The 21,652-nt window shown below is 43.7% G+C and overlaps 1 protein-coding gene across 5 annotated transcripts in view; it reads right to left on the bottom strand.

Annotated features, from left to right (window-relative positions):
* Positions 1-1,225: 1,225 nt before the first annotated feature.
* Positions 1,226-21,652, bottom strand: part of col15a1a (collagen, type XV, alpha 1a) — a 91,130-nt gene continuing 70,703 nt past the window's right edge. For 2 of the 5 annotated variants that reach the window (XM_080854982.1, XM_080854983.1), the window contains exons 25-42: positions 20,343-20,423; positions 19,270-19,305; positions 18,782-18,835; positions 18,330-18,386; positions 16,853-16,912; positions 16,348-16,389; positions 14,244-14,265; positions 13,239-13,325; positions 12,820-12,845; positions 12,342-12,431; positions 9,664-9,805; positions 9,310-9,383; positions 8,874-9,002; positions 7,998-8,045; positions 7,023-7,097; positions 4,483-4,680; positions 4,012-4,124; positions 1,226-2,474 (exon numbers count right to left, since the gene is read on the bottom strand). In XM_080854982.1, the coding sequence (XP_080711108.1) occupies positions 2,201-2,474; positions 4,012-4,124; positions 4,483-4,680; positions 7,023-7,097; positions 7,998-8,045; positions 8,874-9,002; positions 9,310-9,383; positions 9,664-9,805; positions 12,342-12,431; positions 12,820-12,845; positions 13,239-13,325; positions 14,244-14,265; positions 16,348-16,389; positions 16,853-16,912; positions 18,330-18,386; positions 18,782-18,835; positions 19,270-19,305; positions 20,343-20,423 (1,608 nt within the window). In that variant the 3' untranslated portion in view covers positions 1,226-2,200. The remainder of the gene's footprint in view (positions 2,475-4,011; positions 4,125-4,482; positions 4,681-7,022; positions 7,098-7,997; positions 8,046-8,873; positions 9,003-9,309; positions 9,384-9,663; positions 9,806-12,341; positions 12,432-12,819; positions 12,846-13,238; positions 13,326-14,243; positions 14,266-16,347; positions 16,390-16,852; positions 16,913-18,329; positions 18,387-18,781; positions 18,836-19,269; positions 19,306-20,342; positions 20,424-21,652) is intronic. The other 3 variants (XM_080854984.1, XM_080854985.1, XM_080854986.1) reach the window with 2 other exon arrangements.

Genomic DNA, 21,652 nt, shown 5'->3' with positions numbered 1-21,652 from the left:
CAAAAGTTTACTATGTTTACTATAGTTCATTTCTGCTATGAGATCACCCTAAATCCTACGTACTGCACCAACTAAGGAACATATATCACAATCAGTTTATGAAATACAATGATTTAACCATTAACTTCAGTATCTACTAACATTGAGGAATCTGCGATTCTAATCCCATACACTTTTGTAATTCGTAATTTGATTGGCTGTTGAGCTCAAATATCAACAATTGCAGAATGCATCCGAATGCTTTTTTTAACATAAACTACTATACCTATTCATGTGAGTTAAGGGATCTTTGAGGGTAAAGTGCTACAATGAGAACACGACCAGCTTGTCTTGGTCTTCGTCAGTGCCCTTGTAACAGTGTAAATACACATGGGTAAAAACGCATTGATAACCCTGATCCTTGTCATGGCAAGTGAACTATCCGCTGTTACTGACAGTAACCCTGTATAGAGCAAATGAGATAAAGGAGGGGAGGTGTAATATTTAGCCAGGCCAGTTCACATTGTAATGTCCCTTGCAGACAGTTGGAATGTGTTTGACTGGAGCCTAAAGCTTGTTATTTTCTCATTTCTCACTAACTGCAGTCACAGGATTTCTTTCTGTGGTACAGAAATAAACATTTCCCATCACGAGATAGAACTTTGTTAAAACAAATGGAGTGTTTGTGGTGAGTGTTGCATTGCATGTTGCTGCTGCCGCTTCATAGTTTTCAATCTGAAACATGGTTGATAAATAACCAAAAATGTGATCATTAGTGGGTAAGCAGTAGAACTTGTATATTGGGATTGTATTTTATTTTATCTTTTTTAATTTAGTTTTATTTTATTTTGTATTTATTTATTGTCAATGTTATGTTTGATATATGCGTAAATGCCTTTTTCACTCTGGCAGGGGGACTGCCAAAAGAAACTAGCCTTTTGGCTATAATTGGGTACATTTACATTCTAATGTTCATGAATGTACACTGTCCCTCTTGATCAAATAAACAAATTGATTGATTGATTTATTTATTGATTGCTTAGCTGACTCTAGACCAGATCGGGGCCACATCTATTCAATCCACAGTCAGTTTGTCTGTGTGGGAAACACAGTTCAGGAGAGCTCCTCACACATTCAGTACTGGATTTACTCTGAGTTTTGGTTGTCTCTACATCATCATCTAGATCAGTGGAATGGCCAATGAGAAGAGTCAGATTCTGAAAAAAAAACATTTATTCAACAGGCACAAGTTAATGTATAAAACACAATCTCCCTCTCGGATGTTGTTCAATACTTTTTTGCATTTAAAACAAAAAGAAAGACTTGAGAGAGCAGTCAATTTTTTTTCTCTCTGAAGTTCATTATTCGCGGGAGGAATCTTTCTTACAAATGCAGTCATGTCATTTAATTAAATTTTAAAAAGTTGATCTGATTTAATCAAAACCAACGCTGTACAACACAAATCAACAAGAGGTGGCGGGATGGAGCACAGTCCATTTGAACGAGTGGAACTATAAATTACATCATTATCCTAAATCCATTGACATTCAGATTATGTGCGGTCACGGTATAAATAAAACATTTAAAATTAAATTAAATACGGAGAGTAATCTTTATTGCTCATAAAAAAGATATTTCTGGATGTAAAAGGCCCTTGTTGAGAAAAACAAACAGTAGAAAAAAAGGAAAACTACAGTGCATAAAAATGACTTTTGGACTTCAGGACTCCACGTTGGTAATTCTCGTCGAGGGTGAATGAACAGCAGTCTTCGATGAACTATGAAGACAAAACCATGGACCAGGAGGCAAAACAAGGAAAACAAAACAGGAAACGAAACGAAAACAATTCAAAACAAAACAAAACAGAGGAGCCTCCTTGACCTTGAAGAGGGCGATCGATCCCAGAGGACCAGGGAGCTGGCCCTGAATGCGAGACTCATAGCGACTACTGAAGAGTTTCTTTCTCCCAACCTGCTTTTCCGTAGCACCATCCCAGCAGCCCACACACATGCTGAGGGGAGAGTTTGGGGGGTGGCATGATGTCATGGGTCATAGGTCATAGGTCATGGTGTAATGGCGATCAGTACATTTACATATATTTACACCTTTTCCAGAGCGTTTGGAGCTGTTGTCAGTGGCGATGGCAATGATGAGGATGACGGCGATGACGAAGGTGGCGAGTGATGTGTTGGTGGACGGCATGTGTGTGTGTGTAAGTAAGTTAGGTTCTGTGTGAACTGCGTGGGTTCCTGTAGTAGTAGGCATAGCGGGTTCCCCTGCGGACCTCCTGATAGGAGCTGGGCTCTGGGCTGACCTCCACACACAGAACCACAAACTGGTTGGAGCAGCTGCGGCTCTGCTGGTTGAGGAGGCCCGTGTAGAGGAAGGAGGCCTGGCCCACAATGGCCATGTCACCGGCCCGCCACGACTCACAGTTCTTCTCCTGCAGACGCCGACCCTGAGGGGATGAGCCATGCCAGATGGCCTTCTGTGGCCTGAGGAGGACGAAGGACACGCACACGCACACACACACACACACACACACACACACACACACACACACACACACACACACACACACACAACACATGCATACAGTAGCACGGCACAAACAGACACATACACACATAGAAAAAAAAACACACATACATCAATATGAATACATTTTTACATGTGCCCAAAGATGTAGATGGACACAAGTCTTGTACAAGATTTGTAGGCTACACATTTTACAACTAACTTCTAATGTGTTCATTTTCTAAGTTGTGATTGTATTTGTAGACAGCTGTTATGGACACCAGAAGTAAGGCCTGACTGAAGAGCCAACATGAAAGCACTTCCTTCAGTTCCACTCCACTCTCTCTGAAACATGAGTCACCCATGGCGGCCGTGGAAAAAAAAAGAAGAAAAAAAAGAGCTCACAAACAGCTCGAAAAAACAACTCATACACCGCAATTGCTGGTCTGCTGTCTCCGACTCAACCAGAGCATCGAACTCCGCGGCTAAATTTAACCGTCCGGCGTCGAAATAGAAATAAACAGAGCGAAGGCAGAAAGGCGAGGGTGGACTGAAGCGGGAGCCGTGTCGAAAACACGCCACTGGACAGAGGTGGCACGGCCAAGCTTTCAGCCGGGGAGCCTCTTATAGAGCGCGCTTGTTTTCGTTGCGATGGAGGCATTTTTAGGACAGTGGTGTAGAGCGTTTCTTCGGAAGGCCGTGGTCAACTAAGGTTGGGAGACGCAGTAAAAGGCATGATGACAGATGCATGAAACAACAGCGTGTTTTCCAGGGAAAGACAGCCGGATTTGGGCTTTAGTGCACTAGATGTGAGAGCCCTTCGGTCTCTTATAGCTCAATATAGGATATGTTTATGTTTATGCTGCATCACTCAACATAAACCATTCATTGACTCTTCTGTGGCCTATATTTTATGCTCAACTCTGAAACGAAACCAGCTTCTATGCTTTTGAAACCTGTACTCAGAAAGGGTTTCATGAGACGTTTTAACATCAACAAACATACATGATTATAAATGTTTGGTCTGTATCCTCCTGTGTCATGTAAGGTTATTGAACACAAAAAGGAACAATCTTTCATTCTGGGGCCAACGCTTAAGATTCTATATACATTTATTACTATCTACCTCATTGATACATTGATAACTATCTACCTCATTGATACATTGATGACTACCTCATTGATACGATGATTACTATCTGTACTTCTCTATACATATACAGATGAAAGAGTCTCCAGGTGGAGGTACGTTTGTGTGTTTGGTGCACAGAACTGCCGCTTTGATTTCGGTGGTGTATAAAGCATTCTGAACATGTTTCAGGTTCATGTGAAACTACTTCAGACTAAAGGGACTGAAGGGAACTTTATATTTTTGAGGGGTTCTAAAACTACGAATGCAAGGATGCTTAACCTATTACCATGATGTTGCTCAAAATTGTTTCTTTGGGTTTCAAATAGAGGTTTTACCAGGTGTTCAACTAGGTTCTAAAACCTCTGCAGGCAGATCGTACTCACCAGAAGGGGTCGCTCATGACGTCCCGTCCGTCGAATGAGAAGAGTGGGATGCCATGGGGAAGAGCGCTGCTCTTGGTGAAGATGTGCTCGTAGTTGTCAAACAGGACCTCACCCTAAAGCAGGTAGAAAGCAGCACAGCAACAGGGCACATGAGCACAGGAGCAATGACACAACTGGTAAGGCTTACAGGAGATCAGATATGATTCTGCTCACATATCAACCAAGGTTTCATAGTGCAGAGGCAATGCATCCTCTACTTTTTCTATATGTACATTCATGTATGTTTAATGAGGCCTTCATTGGAAGCCCATTCCACTGGAGAACCGATCAGTACTTTCTGGTGTGAAAAAGTAAAGGTAAAAAGGTATGATCTTGCTAAATCGGACACATGACTCTCATCACCCTACTTCCTGGGTTGACTCACGCAGCCCATGTGGGAACTGATTGCACCGTTTGCTGTTATGATCTTACCCTGAGGTTGACAATGGGCAAGGTACGTCTGTATTGTGGGTGAATGACGTCCACCAGATCCTGCAGGTGGTTGGACAGGAAGGCCCGGTACTGGTCTCGGATGCCCATGGCCTGAGCCTGGGTTCTGCAGGCCTGGTCTGCAGCGGTGAGCGAACCTATGTTACCGGTGAGGGGGGTGTTCAGAGCCACCAATTTCAGCTGTAGGAGGGCGAGAAAGTGTGTGTGTGCGTTTGTGTAAATGTGGCATGAATGAGTGTGTGGAGTGTATGGCAGGAAGGAAAGTGTGTGTGTGTGTGCGTTTGTGGGCATGTGTGGCAGGGCAGGGGTGTGGTGTGTGTGTGGTAGGAGGATTTGAGTGTGTTATGAGCATTGATGTGTGAGTGTGTGGGGGGTACAGAGTATAGGGTGTCGTGTGTGAGGGTGTGTGTGCATGGGGTGTGGTAAGTGTTTGGTGGTAAGAGGGTGGATATATCGCGCGTGTGTGTGTGTGTGTGTGTGTGTGTGTGTGTGTGTGTGTGTGTGTGTGTATGTGTGTGCATGTGCGTGCATGGAGAAGAGAGAAAAGAACACACAATTAGCACACACATTGATTATAATCCTCTAACCCTGTTTATAAAACTCAATATGTTCTACTGCACCTCCCTTACAGCAGGTGCTATAGTCACTCCCATATGTGCTGTGTGTGTGTGTGTGTGTGTGTGTGTGTGCATGCATGCGTGTGTGTGTGCACAGGGAGGACAAGAGACATAAAATAATAATTATTGCATATTGTAAGCATATGTTCAGTCTTCCGTTTCATATTGCTAAGCCTACACGTGTGTGTGTGTGTGTGTGTGTGTGTGTGTGTGTGTGTTTGTGTGAGAGTGTGTATGTGTGTGTGTGTGTTTGTTCATATTGCTAAGCCTACATTAAAGAAGGTCTCTGCCCTGGCGGCCTATGCATCTGTATGCACAGTGCGGGTTTTCGATGTGCAGGCGGAGGGACATTCAAAATGAATAATTGTTATCGATAAATATAAATAATTGTTATTATAAGAATATGTACTATACTGTGGTTTATTTCATATTACTAAACCTACAGATAGCCTCCTGTCTGTGTGATGGCGGCGGCTTCGTCAGTATAGTAATTTGAAGTAGGCGACTTCATGCTATCAAACCAATATTAGACCTCATAGCAATATTAGCCTCTCTCTGTTCTATAAAGCTAAACAGTTATCTGTATTAGCATCTCTGTGTGTGATGGCATGCTGAGAGAGTGCTTCGGTGGTTCTAGAGGTCTTCCCATGTGACAGGGCTGCTTGCACAAGGCCATGCTGCCTGGGTCTGGGATTGGATGGGATGGGATGGGATGGGATGGCTCCTCCGAGGCAGGGAGGGACAGAAGGGTAATTTAGTCTAAAACGAGCGGCCTGGAGACCACAGAAAAATCACATTCTGACTCCTGTTCATCTTGAGGCTTGGCCCAAGACAAGCCAGTGACTTCTTTTTTTCTTTTCTTTTCTTTTTTTTTGTGCTAACATTCGGGGGTTTTCACCAAGTCATAACAAAGATTGAATTTCAGGGCTTTTTTGGGTTGTGAGGTTATGGGTCAGATTCTCCAGAAATTCCATCATTATGGACATTTCATTCGCAACGAAAAGCAGGGGAAAAAAACTACTCTGAACCGTACCAATGGGATACAACTGTAACACAGCCCGTTTGATTCAATCTGTTTCAACCTGGAGACTTCAGGGAATGTCTGTGACTTAATTTAAGAATTCTGAGTCTTAATAAACAAAAAACAGTTAAAGCTAACATAAATCACTACTTAACTTGTTTTAAAACGTCACATAAACACAGCTCATTTACTATGAGGTATGCAGTTATTGACTAAAAAGCCCTAATTTACTTAGATTTTTCCATTTTGGTTTTTTAAGTGTGCGGCTGCAGGATAAACACAAATATGACTGCATCATATACACACTTCTTTATGCATTCTGGTAGTGTGTGTGTGTGTGTGTGTGTGTGTGTGTGTGTGGTTGAGAGGGTATGCATGCTGCAAGGCAAATAAGATTCGACTGCATGCCTTTGGGAAACTGATGAGGTAGGGTTGATATTGCTAAAATTATATGTTATATGTGGCTGAACAATAATTCAATGTTTACTAATAAGCCAGTACTGCCTGATTATGTTACCCATCTCATGAGGACTTTTTAAGGCCGTTTGGAAAGTGGAATAATGTAGATGTCATGGAGAATGAATCTGATATATATTTAATTTAACTTTCTGTCTGTTAATGTTGCATTTAATGGATGGCCTTAATTGCTCACATTTAAAGCAACAGTTCGTGTCTTACTTGCGTGATATTAAGTTGTCCTCTAATAGTGATTGATAGATCCATAATTGTCACAAGTAAACATTCAAATTTTGAAAAGGAGAGAGGAGAGGGGGGGAAGAGGAGAGGAGATGAGAGGAAAGGGGAGAAGGGAGAGGATAGTAGAGGGGAGGGGAGGGGAGGGGAGATGAGGGAAGAACAATGTGGTGTTGTGCTGCGGGACTCACCGCCTGGCCCTCGTAGATCTGGGGCATACTGCTGCTCCTGGAGCTGGGACTCTGGGGCCGCGGCCGAGCCTGTGGCTAGGGGAGAGGATGGCCTCATTAGACATGGACACACACAAACACACACACACACACACACACACACACACACACACACACACACACACACACACACACACACACACACACACACACACACACACACACACACACACACACACACATATGCACACACAAATACATAAACAGCTAAAGGCTGCTAATATTCAGTGAAAAACATTACGACTAATAGCATGTAGATATATTAGTTCAGTGAATCTGTCATTAATTTAGCCTTATTGTCTTCCTAAAAAACATCAAAAAACAAACCAAAACAAGAGCGGAGTTTATTTAATGGAGTGTGAAATGTATGCTAATACTACGGGTTGGCACCGCCGCACATTAGCACCTCATCTACAATTCAAATGCCACTTACATTTTCATGTCGCCCTAAAAGGTTTATCTTTGTGTGTGTGTGTGTGTGTTTAATTGTGTGTGTGTGTGTGTGTGTGTGTCTGTGAGTAATTGTGTGTGAATGTGTGTTTGTGTGAAGGGGTGCATGAAGCCAAAGATATGTAAGGGATTGGGCGTTCCCCTAATTCAAATTTAAAGAAAACATTGTTGTTTTCCCTGTCCCAACATCAGAATGCAGGTTTGCATGTTTGTGTGTGTGTGTGTGTGTCTGTGCACGTGCATGCGTGCATGTGTGTGTGTGTGTGTTTGTGAGTGTGAATGTGGGTGTGTGTGTATGTGTGTCTGTCCATGTGTGTGTGCGTGCGTGCATGCGTGTTTATGTATGTGTGCGTGTGTGTGTGTGTGTGTGTGTGTGTGTGTGTGTGTGTGTGTGTGTGTGTGTGTGTGCGCACGCGTGTATGTATGTATATGTAAAACCAGTGGGTAACTGTGTAATCCAATTCACCCCATGACGGTAATGCTCACCTCATCTTGCGGAATAATGGGCGACTGGACTTCCAGCAGTTGCCCCAGCTGAGAGGAGAGCAGAGAAGCCACATCAGTGCCGTACTTACACAAAACCCCTTCAGTACACATCAGTGCCGGACTAACACGAAACCCCTTCAGTCCACATCAGTGCTGGACTAATACAAAACCCCTTCAGTCCACAGAGACAAATAACCCACCAGCCGACATAAAAACCCAATAATAAAAACAATAATAATAATAATAATAGTGTAATGTTAAGACATTCGTCTTGAATCTTAGTACTTACTCAATACCCAGAATCTTTCCATTTAAAAAAAAGATATATATACTGTATATTTGTCATACTTTTAAACAATATCTTGAGACAACTATTGTTTTTTAAGAGCAGTGTATTTATGTTAAACATAAAGAGAAGCTTCTCATGTATAAGGTCTGTATGCCTAGTGCTCGTCTCCATCACAGAGAGTGGTCCTTGTGAGGGAATTACACAGCCGTGCTTCATAACTATACAATACTCCATCATTAGCAGAAATGAGGCGATGCTAGTTCACAATGACAGTGCTTGACAATAGACTATGTTTGTCTGCAAATATATGCACTGTTCCCATAGAGATGGAAAGTGATGGTTAATGAGATATCCTTCAGATGGGTGCATACTTTGGTACACTAAGTTGTATGTTATTTGTTTGATCAGAAATACTTTATATGATTATTTAACTTTAAAACAACAGAAAAAAAATCGAAATTTAACTGGGAACACCTATTTTTCTATCTGTTTGATTTGACTTTGATATTTAACTGCATATTTGCCTGCTTTTTTTGAATTTCCACCCATAAAAGGTCAAATTAAATAAACTGGATAGGACTGGTCACCTGGATTTCCTTCCACCCTCCCGGGACCTTGAGGTACAGCCTTCCTGCGTCCGTCACAAAGTACATTGTTCCGTCCAGATCCAGATAGGACCTCTGAGTCATGGCCTGAAGGCTGGGGTATGATTTCACCTAGAGCATGAACACAACTTTACAGTGAGAGAGGTTTTCAGGAGATCTTTCATGCAGCACAAACAGGGTTGCTGTCCAAGATCTACTAGATAAAAAATCAATCATTTTTTTCAGGCTCCCTATTAATGTTTCAGGTGTTGGCTGTCTTTATGTAGTTCATAATAGGTGATCAATATTATGGAATTTATGGATTTTAACACTTTTTGCAGTTTTAACAATGTATGTTTGACTAGAGTGCATCTCAGATATTGCCTGCTGAATCCTGCACCATGTGCATCCACCACTACCATGCTCTGTTATTACTCACCCCAGTGGAGCCCCCTGAGACGCCTGGTGACCCCTTCGGGCCTGGAGGACCAGGAGGTCCTGGCATGGCCAACGCTGCAGAGACACAAAACCCTCCTGTTAGCAACCGCTAGGATAATAATCAGCAGGCTGTTAATCATCAGCTAAAAAAAGATTCTCTAATATTTGTCTCCATATCTATTATGCTATGGCAGCATCGAGAAGTCTGATAAATATACTTGATAATGTTGCAGATATGACTACGGCATGACTACAATACGACTACAACATGACTACGACATGACTATGTCATGAAAGTACGTAGTATGTAAAACCGCATGCGGGGTCATGCTGACACAAACTTAAGTCCTCTTACCAGAACCATAGCCTGGAGGTCCACGAGGCCCTGGAGGGCCAGCGGGGCCAGTGGGTCCATCTCTCCCATAACCAGGCACCCCAGGTGGGCCAGGAATCCCAGGGTGTCCCCTGGGACCCATAACGGATTCGCCCTTAGGCCCCTGTGAGAATCAGACAGCTTCATTAATGCCTATGATCAACAGTGGCAATATATTTTAGGACTCTACTGATCTTTTCACATCCTTAATATTGCCCGTAGAATAACTTAAACACTGTGCAATGGGACAGACTTGTCTGTAATTGGTACTCAGTTTAAGTTCTACACTGTATAATAGGATGAACTAGTATAGACTAATAGTGAATTCCATTTTATCTTAATTATATGAAATTGTATTATGTCTTTATCATTTTACAGTGTATTTATTCTCTGCACCATTCTCTCAGGCGGAGTTTTCACTTTAAACCCACTGAGTGGCTAAGCAACCTAAGCATCCTGGGAAAGATCACCTGAGCTTCTTTAACCCATATTAACATCACACTGTCACCAGGTAAATAAGATCACCTGAGCTTCTCATAACCACATTAACCTCACAATGTCACCAGGTTAATAAGCTCACCTAAGTTTCTCATAACCATCTTTACCTCACACTGTCACCAGGTAAATAAGATCACCTGAGCTTCATAATACCCTTAACCTCACACTGTCACTGTCATTACAGTTCAGAGGATGTGAGATTTGACTCCCTGTTTTGTCTTTTCCTTTTCTTTTTAATACAAAATTGTAAAAGCACAAAGACAAATGCGATGAAGTCCCCGGCTGTGTGTGATCCTGTTTATAACCTATGAAATTCAAATGATAACTCAATTCAGACACGGATTGCTTCCAAGCCCTTGTCATAGCTGTCAGACATGTCCAGATAGGATTAGAACGGAAATCGCTGCTAATTGCTGGTAATGTATGGTTGGCAGAAAGAGTGGAATCTCTCAGCCTTGGCTTAAGCATGGATTAATAATCACAGTGTTAACAGTGTTGAGTACATGAACTGTGTTAGCTCAACACTAGTCCTCCCTTTCATCTCGCAAATCAAAGTTTGGCAACAGGCATCTTTGTGAACTGTGATTACGTGCAAGGCTTCAGGCCCGACTCAAAAATGTGAGAAATGAGAGAAATAAATCTTCTTTGTTCCTATTTATTTTACCAGCATTCAAATGAAACGAGATGTTCTTGAGCCAAAGCGCTCGACATCAAAAGAGCTCTATGAGAAAGAGATAGAGAGCGGGAGAAGGAGGGGGTAAGGAGAGATAATTCTATGGTAGACGAGCTGGGAAAAAGAACAGAAGAGGTCCAATCCAGACTTGAATAAATGTTAAGAGAAGCGAGGAATAGCAGAAGTGCTCCACTGAAAGAAAACTTCAATGAAAAAGAAAGAGAGAGAGAGAGAGCGAGAGATAGAGATAGAGATTTAAGATAGAACACAAAAACAACATCAACAACAGCAACATCAATCAGTTTAAAATGAGAGAAAGGGAAAAGGAACAGATTGCCAAGAGAAGCAGACAGACAGACAGAAGATAAGCAGACAGACAGAAGAGAAGCAGACAGACAGACAGAAGAGAAGCAGAAAGACAGGAGAAGTGAAGAGATGCAGACAGACAGAAGAGAAGAGAAGAGAAGCAGACAGACAGAAGAGAAGAGAAGCAGACAGACAAAAGAGAAGCAGACAGACAGGAGAAGTGAAGAGAAGCAGACAGACAGAAGAGAAGAGAAGAGAAGAGAAGAAAATCAGCCAGACAGAAGAGAAGCAGACAGACAGACCAAAGAGAAGAGAAGAGAAGCAGCCAGACAGAAGAGAAGCAGACAGACAGACCGAAGAGAAGAGAAGAGAAGAGAAGCAGACAGACAGACCGAAGAGAAGAGAAGCAGACAGACAGACCGAAGAGAAGAGAAGCAGACAGACAGAAGAGAAGAGAAGCAGACAGACAAAAGAGAAGCAGACAGACAGGAGAAGTGAAGAGAAGCAGACAGACAGACAGAAGAGAAGAGAAGAGAAGCAGCCAGACAGAAGAGAAGCAGACAGACAGACCAAAGAGAAGAGAAGAGAAGCAGACAGACAGACAGACAGACAGAAGAGAAGAGAAGAGAAGAGAAGGGAGGAAAACAGAAGAGAACAGAAGTGAGAAGAACAGAAGAGAACCTGCCAGACAGAAGAGAAGCAGACAGACAGACAGAAGAAAAGCAGACAGAGAGAATAGAAGCAGACAGACAGACAGAAGAGAAGAGAAGAGAAGACTAGAGAAGCAGACAGACAGAAGAAAGATCATGATGAGGAGTGAGTGGTGGAGGGAAGGTTAAAGGTTCAAGCAGAGAAAAAGAGAGAGAGAGGTATACAGAGAGAAAGAGCTCTCTGAGGAAGAACGGAGAGAGAAATCTAAAAGTAAAAAAAATCTAACAATCTAGGTTTTTGTTGTCTGAACAGTATTATATTGAACTCATTTCATTTCTTAGTTTGTTTTGCCATACCAATAAAACTCACTGAATTCGAATCTGAAGAGGAGAGGGGGAGAGGGAGAGAGAGAGAGAGGGATATGGAGATAGAGAAAAAGAATGGGGGCATAGGTAGAGAGAGAGAGAAAGTTAGAGATAGAGAGAGAGAATGAGAGATATAATAAGAGATAGAGATAGAGAGAGATACTTACCACCAGTCCAGACCTCCCATGAAGGCCAGGCAATCCAGCTTCCCCTTTCTCCCCCTTCTCCCCGTGATAGCCCTGATCACCTCTGTTTGGCTGCACACACACACACACACACACACACACACACACACACACACACACACACACAAGATAAACTTCAAATGTAATGCAATTCACCACAGATAAACCCACATGATAGAAAAGCCACAGTCATAAACAAGCAAACATTAATGGCTGTGCATGCACAATGGAAAGCGCTCGCACACACACACACACACACACACACACACACACACACACACACACACACACACACACACACACACACACACACACACACACGTACCAACACGTACACACACACACAAGAACAAACAACATCAAACACTAATTCTAAACTCTCCTCCTTTAATCTTAGTGCAATGACACAGAGAAGAGCAGGCTGATGGCCCATCCTGATGAAATGAATGCTGGCACTCACCGAGAATCCCTTGGGAAGGATGGCAACTGCAAGAAAAGATAAGGAGGCTATTTAGCTTCACAAAATGCATTTTGCAACATTCCAAATATCCTTTGAGGTCTGGAAAGCCTCTTGAAGCTAATTTAGATGAGTAGATTATTGTTAAACGATAGATTTGATCATGAAAACTATCTTTACATTCTGTAAATAAAAAGAAAAGTGTGTATGTGGGTGGCAGATGTGTGTGTGTGTGCATCCATGCATGAGTGTGTGTTCACAGAGTGTTTGTGTTCACAAAGGCAATTTTTATGATGCACACAAACTTGAACTCAATTAATAATTATAATAATGTCAACTCATAAATGTAATAATGTCATTGATCATGAAGTCGATATATCCCACCGGGGTGCTGAGAGGCAGGATGGGAAGAAATGACATACTTGCAGGAGCAGGTATTCCTGGTATCCCTTGGAGACCCCTGTCCCCTTTCTCTCCTTTGGAACTGGTGGACAGACAGGTAGCACCCTCTATAGGACAGCAGAGGAAATGGAAAACAAACACTTTGAAGGAGAGGATTCTTTGCTGATGTAATTGGAAACAGTTTAAAATCATATTTACATAAGAAATATACCTGATTAAAAACACAATTTGTTTTGGACTGGTCATTTTAGGAAGCCCATATTAGTGGCTGGTGTATTTTTCAAGGACTCAGAGTGATTTTAAGAAGCCAATATTAGTGGCGGGTGTATTTGTTTAGGACTCAGAGTCAGTTTAAGAAGCCCATATTAGTGGCTGGTGTATTTGTTTAGGACTCAGAGTCAGTTTAAGAAGCCAATATTAGTGGCCAGTGTATTTGTTTAGGACTCAGAGTCAGTTTAAGAAGCCCATATTAGTGGCCAGTGTATTTTTTTAGGGCTCAAGAGTGATTATAAGAAGCCCATATTAGTGGCTGGTCTATTAGCTGCTCTACACAATGACCTGTTTATGACGAAAGAAAAACTTCTCTCTCCTGTGTGTATTTTGTGTATTTCAAATTTTTAAATCTGAACTTAAGACCTACCCGTTTGATGTGCGCTGACGCGATTCTTTTCCATTTGTTTGTGATGAAGCTGAAGTCAGCCAAATACCTCTGGCATAATTTACTGTTTGTCACGTCTCATTTCACAAGCCTTTGCACGGATATTTGACCCCAGTTGCCTTGATGTTTACCCTGTTTCTCATTCGTTATAACTCATTTCCATATATAAAATGTATGGTATTGAAAATAAGCTACAATGCTCACATGAGTTCTACAGAGCTGTATGAATTGAAAGAAGATATTAATTTCATCACAACTTTGTCATGACACTATGTCCTTCTCCTTCTCTGGGCCCCTCACTAACGCCTGTAGAGCTGGTACCATCTTAGAACCTAAGAACATCTAAAGACAAAAGGCAAACCCTCACCTCCTTTGGACTCCCCGTTCACCTAAACATCAAATAAAGACAAGAATTAGAGCAGGTTATATCACAGTCAAGGCTTTAGCAAACACAAATCACATGGTGCTGGAAACGAGCGGATTAGTGTGAGCATAATTTCAGCATAATTTCCACGAAATTATGCAAATTGACTACAGATTTAATTATGGGACTAGTCTAGCGGCCGAGACGAGGAGAGCATGGGGAAATCAAACTGCTGGTGTAAACACATGCATTTGCATTACAGTGAAGACGGGGTGCCCGGTGTGCCACGCTGGAAATCCGGCTCTGCAGGGGGCAGCGGTGGGGTTGGGGAATAGAGAGGGGGGGTGGGGGGGGGTGGGGGGGGGGGTGGTTCACAATCTGTTCCAGAGCTTAAGGGTTTCCTGTGGCAGTTGGTGTGGAGGACAAATAATCAATTTATGCAGCAATTTAGGTTCACCACGCACAACCTCAGTGGGCAAAGAGCCTAGATATAGAACGAGACTTATAAGACGTAAAAGTTTCTTAATTGGCTTACGTCCTGTTCACCATTAAATTGTGTCAAACCACACATGTGCAGCACAATACTTTGACTGGTTAGGTAGGACTTCATCAGTTTCAGGAGGAGTTATTGGCCATTGAGGTTGTGCATGGGAAACTTCCCCCGCCGTACACCAATGCACCGAGGCCCAGGAAACACCAGCTTCACCACAGACGCTGGCAGTCTGCTTGGAGGATGCTGATCATAAAAGACCTGTGGATGTTTGGGGGGGACCCCAACCTGCGTTTGGTGGCACTGCTTGTCATTCAGGCAGCCACAAACATCGGGCCTTTCACGGCGTCGTTAAGAGTTAATGAGAACACCACACGACGATGCTTCACAAACAAGTACGGACGCAGGCATGCACGAAGGCAGCGGTGACACACATGGAAGCATTCCGCAAGCAGACCACAGGCTGGGATGAGTGACGCAACTTCAAGATGGCAGTGGGTGGCTGCTGAACAAAGATGAGGTCATGGTCACTGAAGTGTTCACGGCACAGCCAGCCTGAAGTGTTGCCATTTAGCAACAGTGGACCTCCATAAATTGCAGCTGTGTCCAGGTCTGTAACTGTGCCAGGTCTGGACCAAGTGAGCAGCATCATGGGTAAATCCAGGACAATGATTTGCGAATTATCATCACGTTTTTAGGCACCATGCTAATCAAAGTCCTTTTATCCATATCGCACAATGAGTGTGGCTGGACACACTGATGCCTGCGGTGGATTGTGCCTTTGTACTGCCAAATTTCAATTTGAAACACCGGCCACAAGCACAACACAATCCACAGGCCTAATCAGATGGGATGGAACACTAACAGCATTTGCATCACAGATGCCTTCCTTCCTCCTGTGGAGCAGGAAGGGGAGTCCAGTCGGCCATCTTGCGTATGTAAGTTGTTAGTCATTACCATCAAATGAATGAAGAATGAACACACACACCCCCATGACATGAAGCATGCCAACAGAGCTAACTCTCTGGTGTCATGTTTGGGTGGACAGAACCACAACCACAGAACACACACATTCGCCCTCTACCGTCTCTAAAACACAAACATGACTGATCACACAGATTAGAGAGAGAAGAGAGAGAGAGAGAGAGAGAGAGAGAGAGAGAGAGAGAGAGAGAGAGAGATGGGTGAGGGGAAGGGAGGATGACCTGAGTGTGACTGACAGGTATATTCATGTGAGGACAAACACCTGTGCGGCACATGCAATGCACTTCCAGTCCAATCACTGGAGAGAGGCCCAGTGTGAAGGCCAATCAGAGAGGCCTGATCACAGAGGTCTACAGTGATTAGGTGGGAGGTTAAAGTGCATTGGGACGACGTCCGAGATAAAAGGCGACTCTGGGCCACACTGAGGCCAGATCATGGTGGGGTCAGCGGGGTCAGCCAGAGTCAGCCGGTATCTGGGAATGCAGGGGTGTTTGTGCTGGTGAAATATACACCCACAGAGGCCATAGCTATAGGTGGAGATGAGGTATGAGGGATCAGGGGGAGGTGGAGGTAGGGTATGCGAGACAGACAGGTGCTGAAGAGCTTGGGTCGTCAGCTCTCGCGATCACTTACGCCTTTTTTGCAGTGCGGTCGTGGAGGGACCGGAAACACTGTCTTCAGGAAAAACAAAATCAACAATGTGAAGAAGAAGATAGTAGTGAGGACAGTGTAGTCATCTCACTCACTCACGTTGAAGGACAGAGAGAGGGATAGAGGGATAGAGAGATAGAGAGATAGGGGGACAGGAGAGAATAGAGGGACAGAGAGATAGGGGGATAAAGAGATAGAGTGATAGAGAGATAGAGAGATAGGGGGACAGGAGAGAATAGAGGGACAGAGAGATAGGGGGATAAAGAGATAGAGTGATAGAGAGATAGAGAGAGAGGGACAGAAGAGAATAGAGGGACAGAGAGATAGGGGGATAAAGAGATAGAGTGATAGAGAGCTAGAGAGAGAGGGACAGAAGAGAATAGAGGGACAGAGAGATAGGGGGATAAAGAGATAGAGTGATAGAGAGATAGAGAGAGAGGGACAGAAGAGAAGTAAGCGATACAAGGCTGTTAAAGGTGTTACTCACTCCTTTAGGGCAGTTGAACATCCCAGGTCGTCCTGGCGGTCCAGGAGGCCCGGGTGGGCCCTAGGTAGGGAGAGAGAGAAAGAGAGAGAGAGAGAGAGAGAGAGAGAGAGAGAGAGAGAGAGAGAGAGAGAGAGAGAGAGAGAGAGAGAATGTGTGTGTGTGTGTGTGTGTGTGAGAGAGAGAGAGAGACAGAGAGAGGGAGAGAGAGAGAGAAGTTTAACAATCCTTTATTAAACCAATATTCACATTTTTACATTACTGCAAACCTATGAGATCCACATGCATTACCCCCCCAGATTGAAATGACATATCAATACATACTTTACATACTGATACATACATACCTACATACCTACATACATACATACGTACATACATACACACTTTACATATTGATTTCCGATAGTGCTTTTAAATGGGTGTTCTGCACAGACAGCATAGATCTGCCATATCCTCATCAGATTAGGGCCAGGCCCAATCCAAAGACTACTGCCCTATCCTCATCAGATTAGGGCCAGGCCTAATCCAAAGACTACTGCCATATCCCCATCAGATTAGGGCCAGGCCCAATCCAAAGACTTCTGCCATATCCTCATCAGATCCAAAGACTATGGCTTTCAGTGTCTCTTCAAGGCAGGTTATGATCCTGGCCAAACTAGTCTCGTAGTGATGAGGCAGCCCCCCACTGAAGACTTCTATTGGAATGAGCCGTTGTTGCTGTGTGCCAGTGAAGCCTAGATGGACTTTTATGGGTTGTTTTCAAGTCCCTGATGATAAAAGCAGTTGTTTTTTCCTGCTGGGGTGTTTTTCTGGGCACGAGGCTGGCACAGGGAGGCCATTAAAATCAGCCAATAACACTCTGACTGGCATCTTTATGGGTGCAGGCAGAAATAACAGCGTGATGCCAGTCGGCTGGCAGATGGGCACTTCAAACAGCCTGTCAGGCAGTGAGATCCCCCACTACAGCTGGTGAACGTGTGGAGTCGCTGCATATGGAAAAGGACTGTGTGTTTGTGTGTGTGTGTGATTATGTGGGTAAGGAGGAGTGTGTTTGTGTGTGTGTGTGATTATGTGGGTAAGGAGGAGTGTGTGTGTGTGTGTGTGTGTGTGTGCGTGTGTGTGTGTGTGTGTGTGTGTGTGTGTGTGTGTGTATGTGTATGTGTTTGTGTGTGCATATGTGCGTGGATGCATTTGTGTGTGTGTGTGTGTGTGTGTGTGTGTTTGGTGTGTGTGTGTGTGTGTGTGTGTGTGTGTGTTTGGTGTGCATGTGAATATGCACATGCCCTGCCTGTCTATTTGTTGTGGGTCCAGAGGAAGAAATCTTTCCTTTGATATAATTTACTGGCTTTGGCTTATTGCCTTCTTAAATGTGTATGTGTGTTTGTGTTTGTGTGTGTGTGTGTGTGTGTGTGTGTGTGAGCATGTGTCTGTCTGTAAGATCATGTACTGCATGTTTTCTTGTGGATTTCAAACTTACATGTACAAATACAGCCTGTCCTTGGTCTCCTTTAAATCCATTCATCCCAGGGCGACCCTGTAAGACACACACACACACACACACACACACACACACACACACACACACACACACACACACACACACACACACACACACACACACACACACACACACACACACACACACACACACACACACACACACACACACACACACACACACACCAAGTTAGGAGAAACACACACAAACCTCCAACAAGTGCAACAAGCTCTAGATGAACTCTCTCTCCCATTGTCATTTCATTCATTTCAAAGTAAAAATGTCCACCTTCAAAAATCACATGACTAGCGGGAGTGGTGTGAAAGAAAGATTCAATGACACCATGAAGCAGGACGTTTGTCAAAAGAATACATTTCCGATGAAGCAAAGACTGAACACACTGAACACCTACTGGGTACCGGTTCACTTACCGGACGTCCTGGTAATCCAAACTCTCCTTTAGGTCCAACGGGTCCAATGGGGCCCTGATTGAAATAACAGAGTAAACAAGGTTCATCTTCAGGGGCGAGCACTTCCTGTTGCAACATGTGCTGTACTGTAGCAAAACATGCTCAGTATATTAGCGTTAGCGAGAGGTCCAGGACTGTGTGTTTGCTCTCTGGGTCTTTTGCTCTTGTTTACAGCCCAGTTTGTGAGTGGATCTGTTCAAGCATTTGGTCTGAGCAATGTTCCAGGGCTCTCTGAACGCTAGCAGCTGTGGCTACACAGATTGATAAAAACCAGGGGCATTCTCAGTGGTGAGAGTGTCGAGGAGTTGGGAATGTACCACAAACAGAACTCTGTTCGAAAAAGACTGATTTAAGGAGCAAAGACTGATGGCCTATTAGTAACCACCCAGAGCTAACCGCTAAATGCTAACCCTTGAGCCCCCAGTCTGAGAGGAGAGCAGAGGACTTACCTTCTCCCCAAGCGGTCCAGGCACACCGGAGTCACCCTGGAAAACAGAATCACAGAGGTCCTTCACTGCAAGCCAATCAACAATGAGTTATGATTCCATCCACAGCATATGTGATTTAGTTTTAAATTAATAACCCATAGTAAACTAGGAAATAAACGGTTTGTGTGATGATTATCTGATGAGAGTTAATTAACTGAGAGGAATTACCTAATATATGCGTTATATGTGCGCTAAATTTGTATTCTGGCTGGAAGGTTATTTAAATAACACTTTAGTTTAGGGAACATATGTGAACCATTAACACATAACTAATATGTGCCTGTATAAGTACCTAATTAAGAATGCATTAAGCATCAATGATCATTTGTTAGGCCCTGCATTGGCCAATTTCTTATTCTCACTGAATATGTAATTTATTCTTGGTACATCCCTAATAATCAACTAGTTGGTCTCAGCCTAAGATAACTCATATATAATAAGAATAAAACAGGAAGTTGGTAGCCTCCTAATACACTGTCTGAATATGTTACTTAGAGGAGCAGAATAATTGTATACAGACACCAATTAGTTATGTGTAAATGGCTTACATTTGTTCCCTAAAGTAAAGTCTTTCCGAAGGTTTCTTTACTGGAGTGATGATTGTATCTCAGATTATGAGGTTTTATCCACACTTGCAAGGTGATAGTCTTTATGTGTCTATAGGGTTCTGTGTGTGACACAGTCATTTGTGAGCTGTAGGTGTGTGTGTGTGTGTGCATGTGTGTGACACAGTTGGGTGTGAGCTGTAGGTGTGTGTCATGGTGAAAGTGTGTGTTGCAGTGGCGTGTGTGTGCTGTCATGGTGAGAGTGTGTGTTGCAGTGGTGTGTGTGTGCTGTCTTGGTGAAAGTGTGTGTTGCAGTGGTGTGTGTGTGCTGTCCTGGTGAAAGTGTGTGTTGCAGTGGTGTAGGTGTGTGTCATGGTGAGAGTGTGTTGCAGTGGTGTAGGTGTGTGTCATGGTGAGAGTGTGTTGCAGTGGTGTGTGTGTTCTGTCATAGTGAGAGTGTGCGTTGCAGTGGTGTGTGTGTGTGCTGACCTTGAGTCCTTTTGGGCCCTGTGGTCCTGTCATTAGAGATCCATCAGCAGCCATGATGAGACCCGGCTCGCCTTTCTCACCCTACACACACACACACACACACACACACACACACACACACACACACACACACACACACACACACACACACACACACACACACATATGAAAAACACATACAAATACACAAATAGTTTATGTATACACAAAGTATATAGAAGGACACTTAATATAGTCATGTACGCAAACTATGTATTACTGGCCTATGAGCACACACCAGCAACAAACAAACAGGCACATGCCTGGACACACACACACACACGTATACACACAGTACACTCACACATGCGTACACACACACACACACACACACACACACACACATACACACACCGACACACACGTACACTCCCCCACAAAAATGGTGCATGTAAACACACATGTGCAGGGATACACAAACATACAAACACACACACACACACACACACACACACACACACACACACACCCCACACACAAACACACACACACTCACACAGACGCAGGCACTCAAGTAACACTCACACGCATATTTAAATGGTGCATATAAACACACATGTGCAGAGGTACATGCACACACACAAACACACACACACACACACACTAGGGCTTCATGTAAAACACATGCTTGTGAGAGCACCTAAAGCTCTCTTTGAGCCGGGCTGAGATTAGATAATCTCATTCATCTCATTCATGTTGCGGGCCTGGGGTGTGTGTGTTTGTGTGTGTGTGTGTGTGTGTGTGTGTGTGTGTGTGTGTGTGTGTGTGTGTGCCTGGGCTGGGCTGGGTTTGCCGTATATCCTCTCTAAAGGTTAAGTCTGGAACCCATTAACCAGGCTCCTCAAACACAGATCGGCACGGCAACCATAAACAGACCCACACGCCAACCATAAACAGAGGTGTGTGTTTCAGTCGCGCGCTTCACTCTAGACTTCACACACTCCGTACAGATCTTAATCTGGAGGGGCTACACACACACACACACACACACACACACACACACACACACACACACATTGCTCTTAGAGTAGTCTTAGCGGAGTCGTAACCGAGTGTGTGGGATGGAACTGATCCAACCCTGATCAGAGCCAGATCTGTTCTGTGTGAGTGTGTGTGTGTGTGTGTGTGTGTGTGTGTGTGTGTGTGTGTGTGTGTGTGTGTGTGTGTGTGTGTGTGTGTGTGTGTGTGTGTGTGTGTGTGTGTGTGTGTGTGTGAGTGTGTTAGGGCAACCAGATGCAAACACGCTAAATGTGGAGAGGTAATATAAAGCC

This window comes from Sprattus sprattus, assembly GCF_963457725.1.
Source record: "Sprattus sprattus genome assembly, chromosome: 17".
NCBI lineage: Eukaryota > Metazoa > Chordata > Actinopteri > Clupeiformes > Clupeidae > Sprattus > Sprattus sprattus.
Note: the sequence above shows the minus strand (reverse complement) of the source record. Positions and strands in the feature narration are given on the sequence as shown.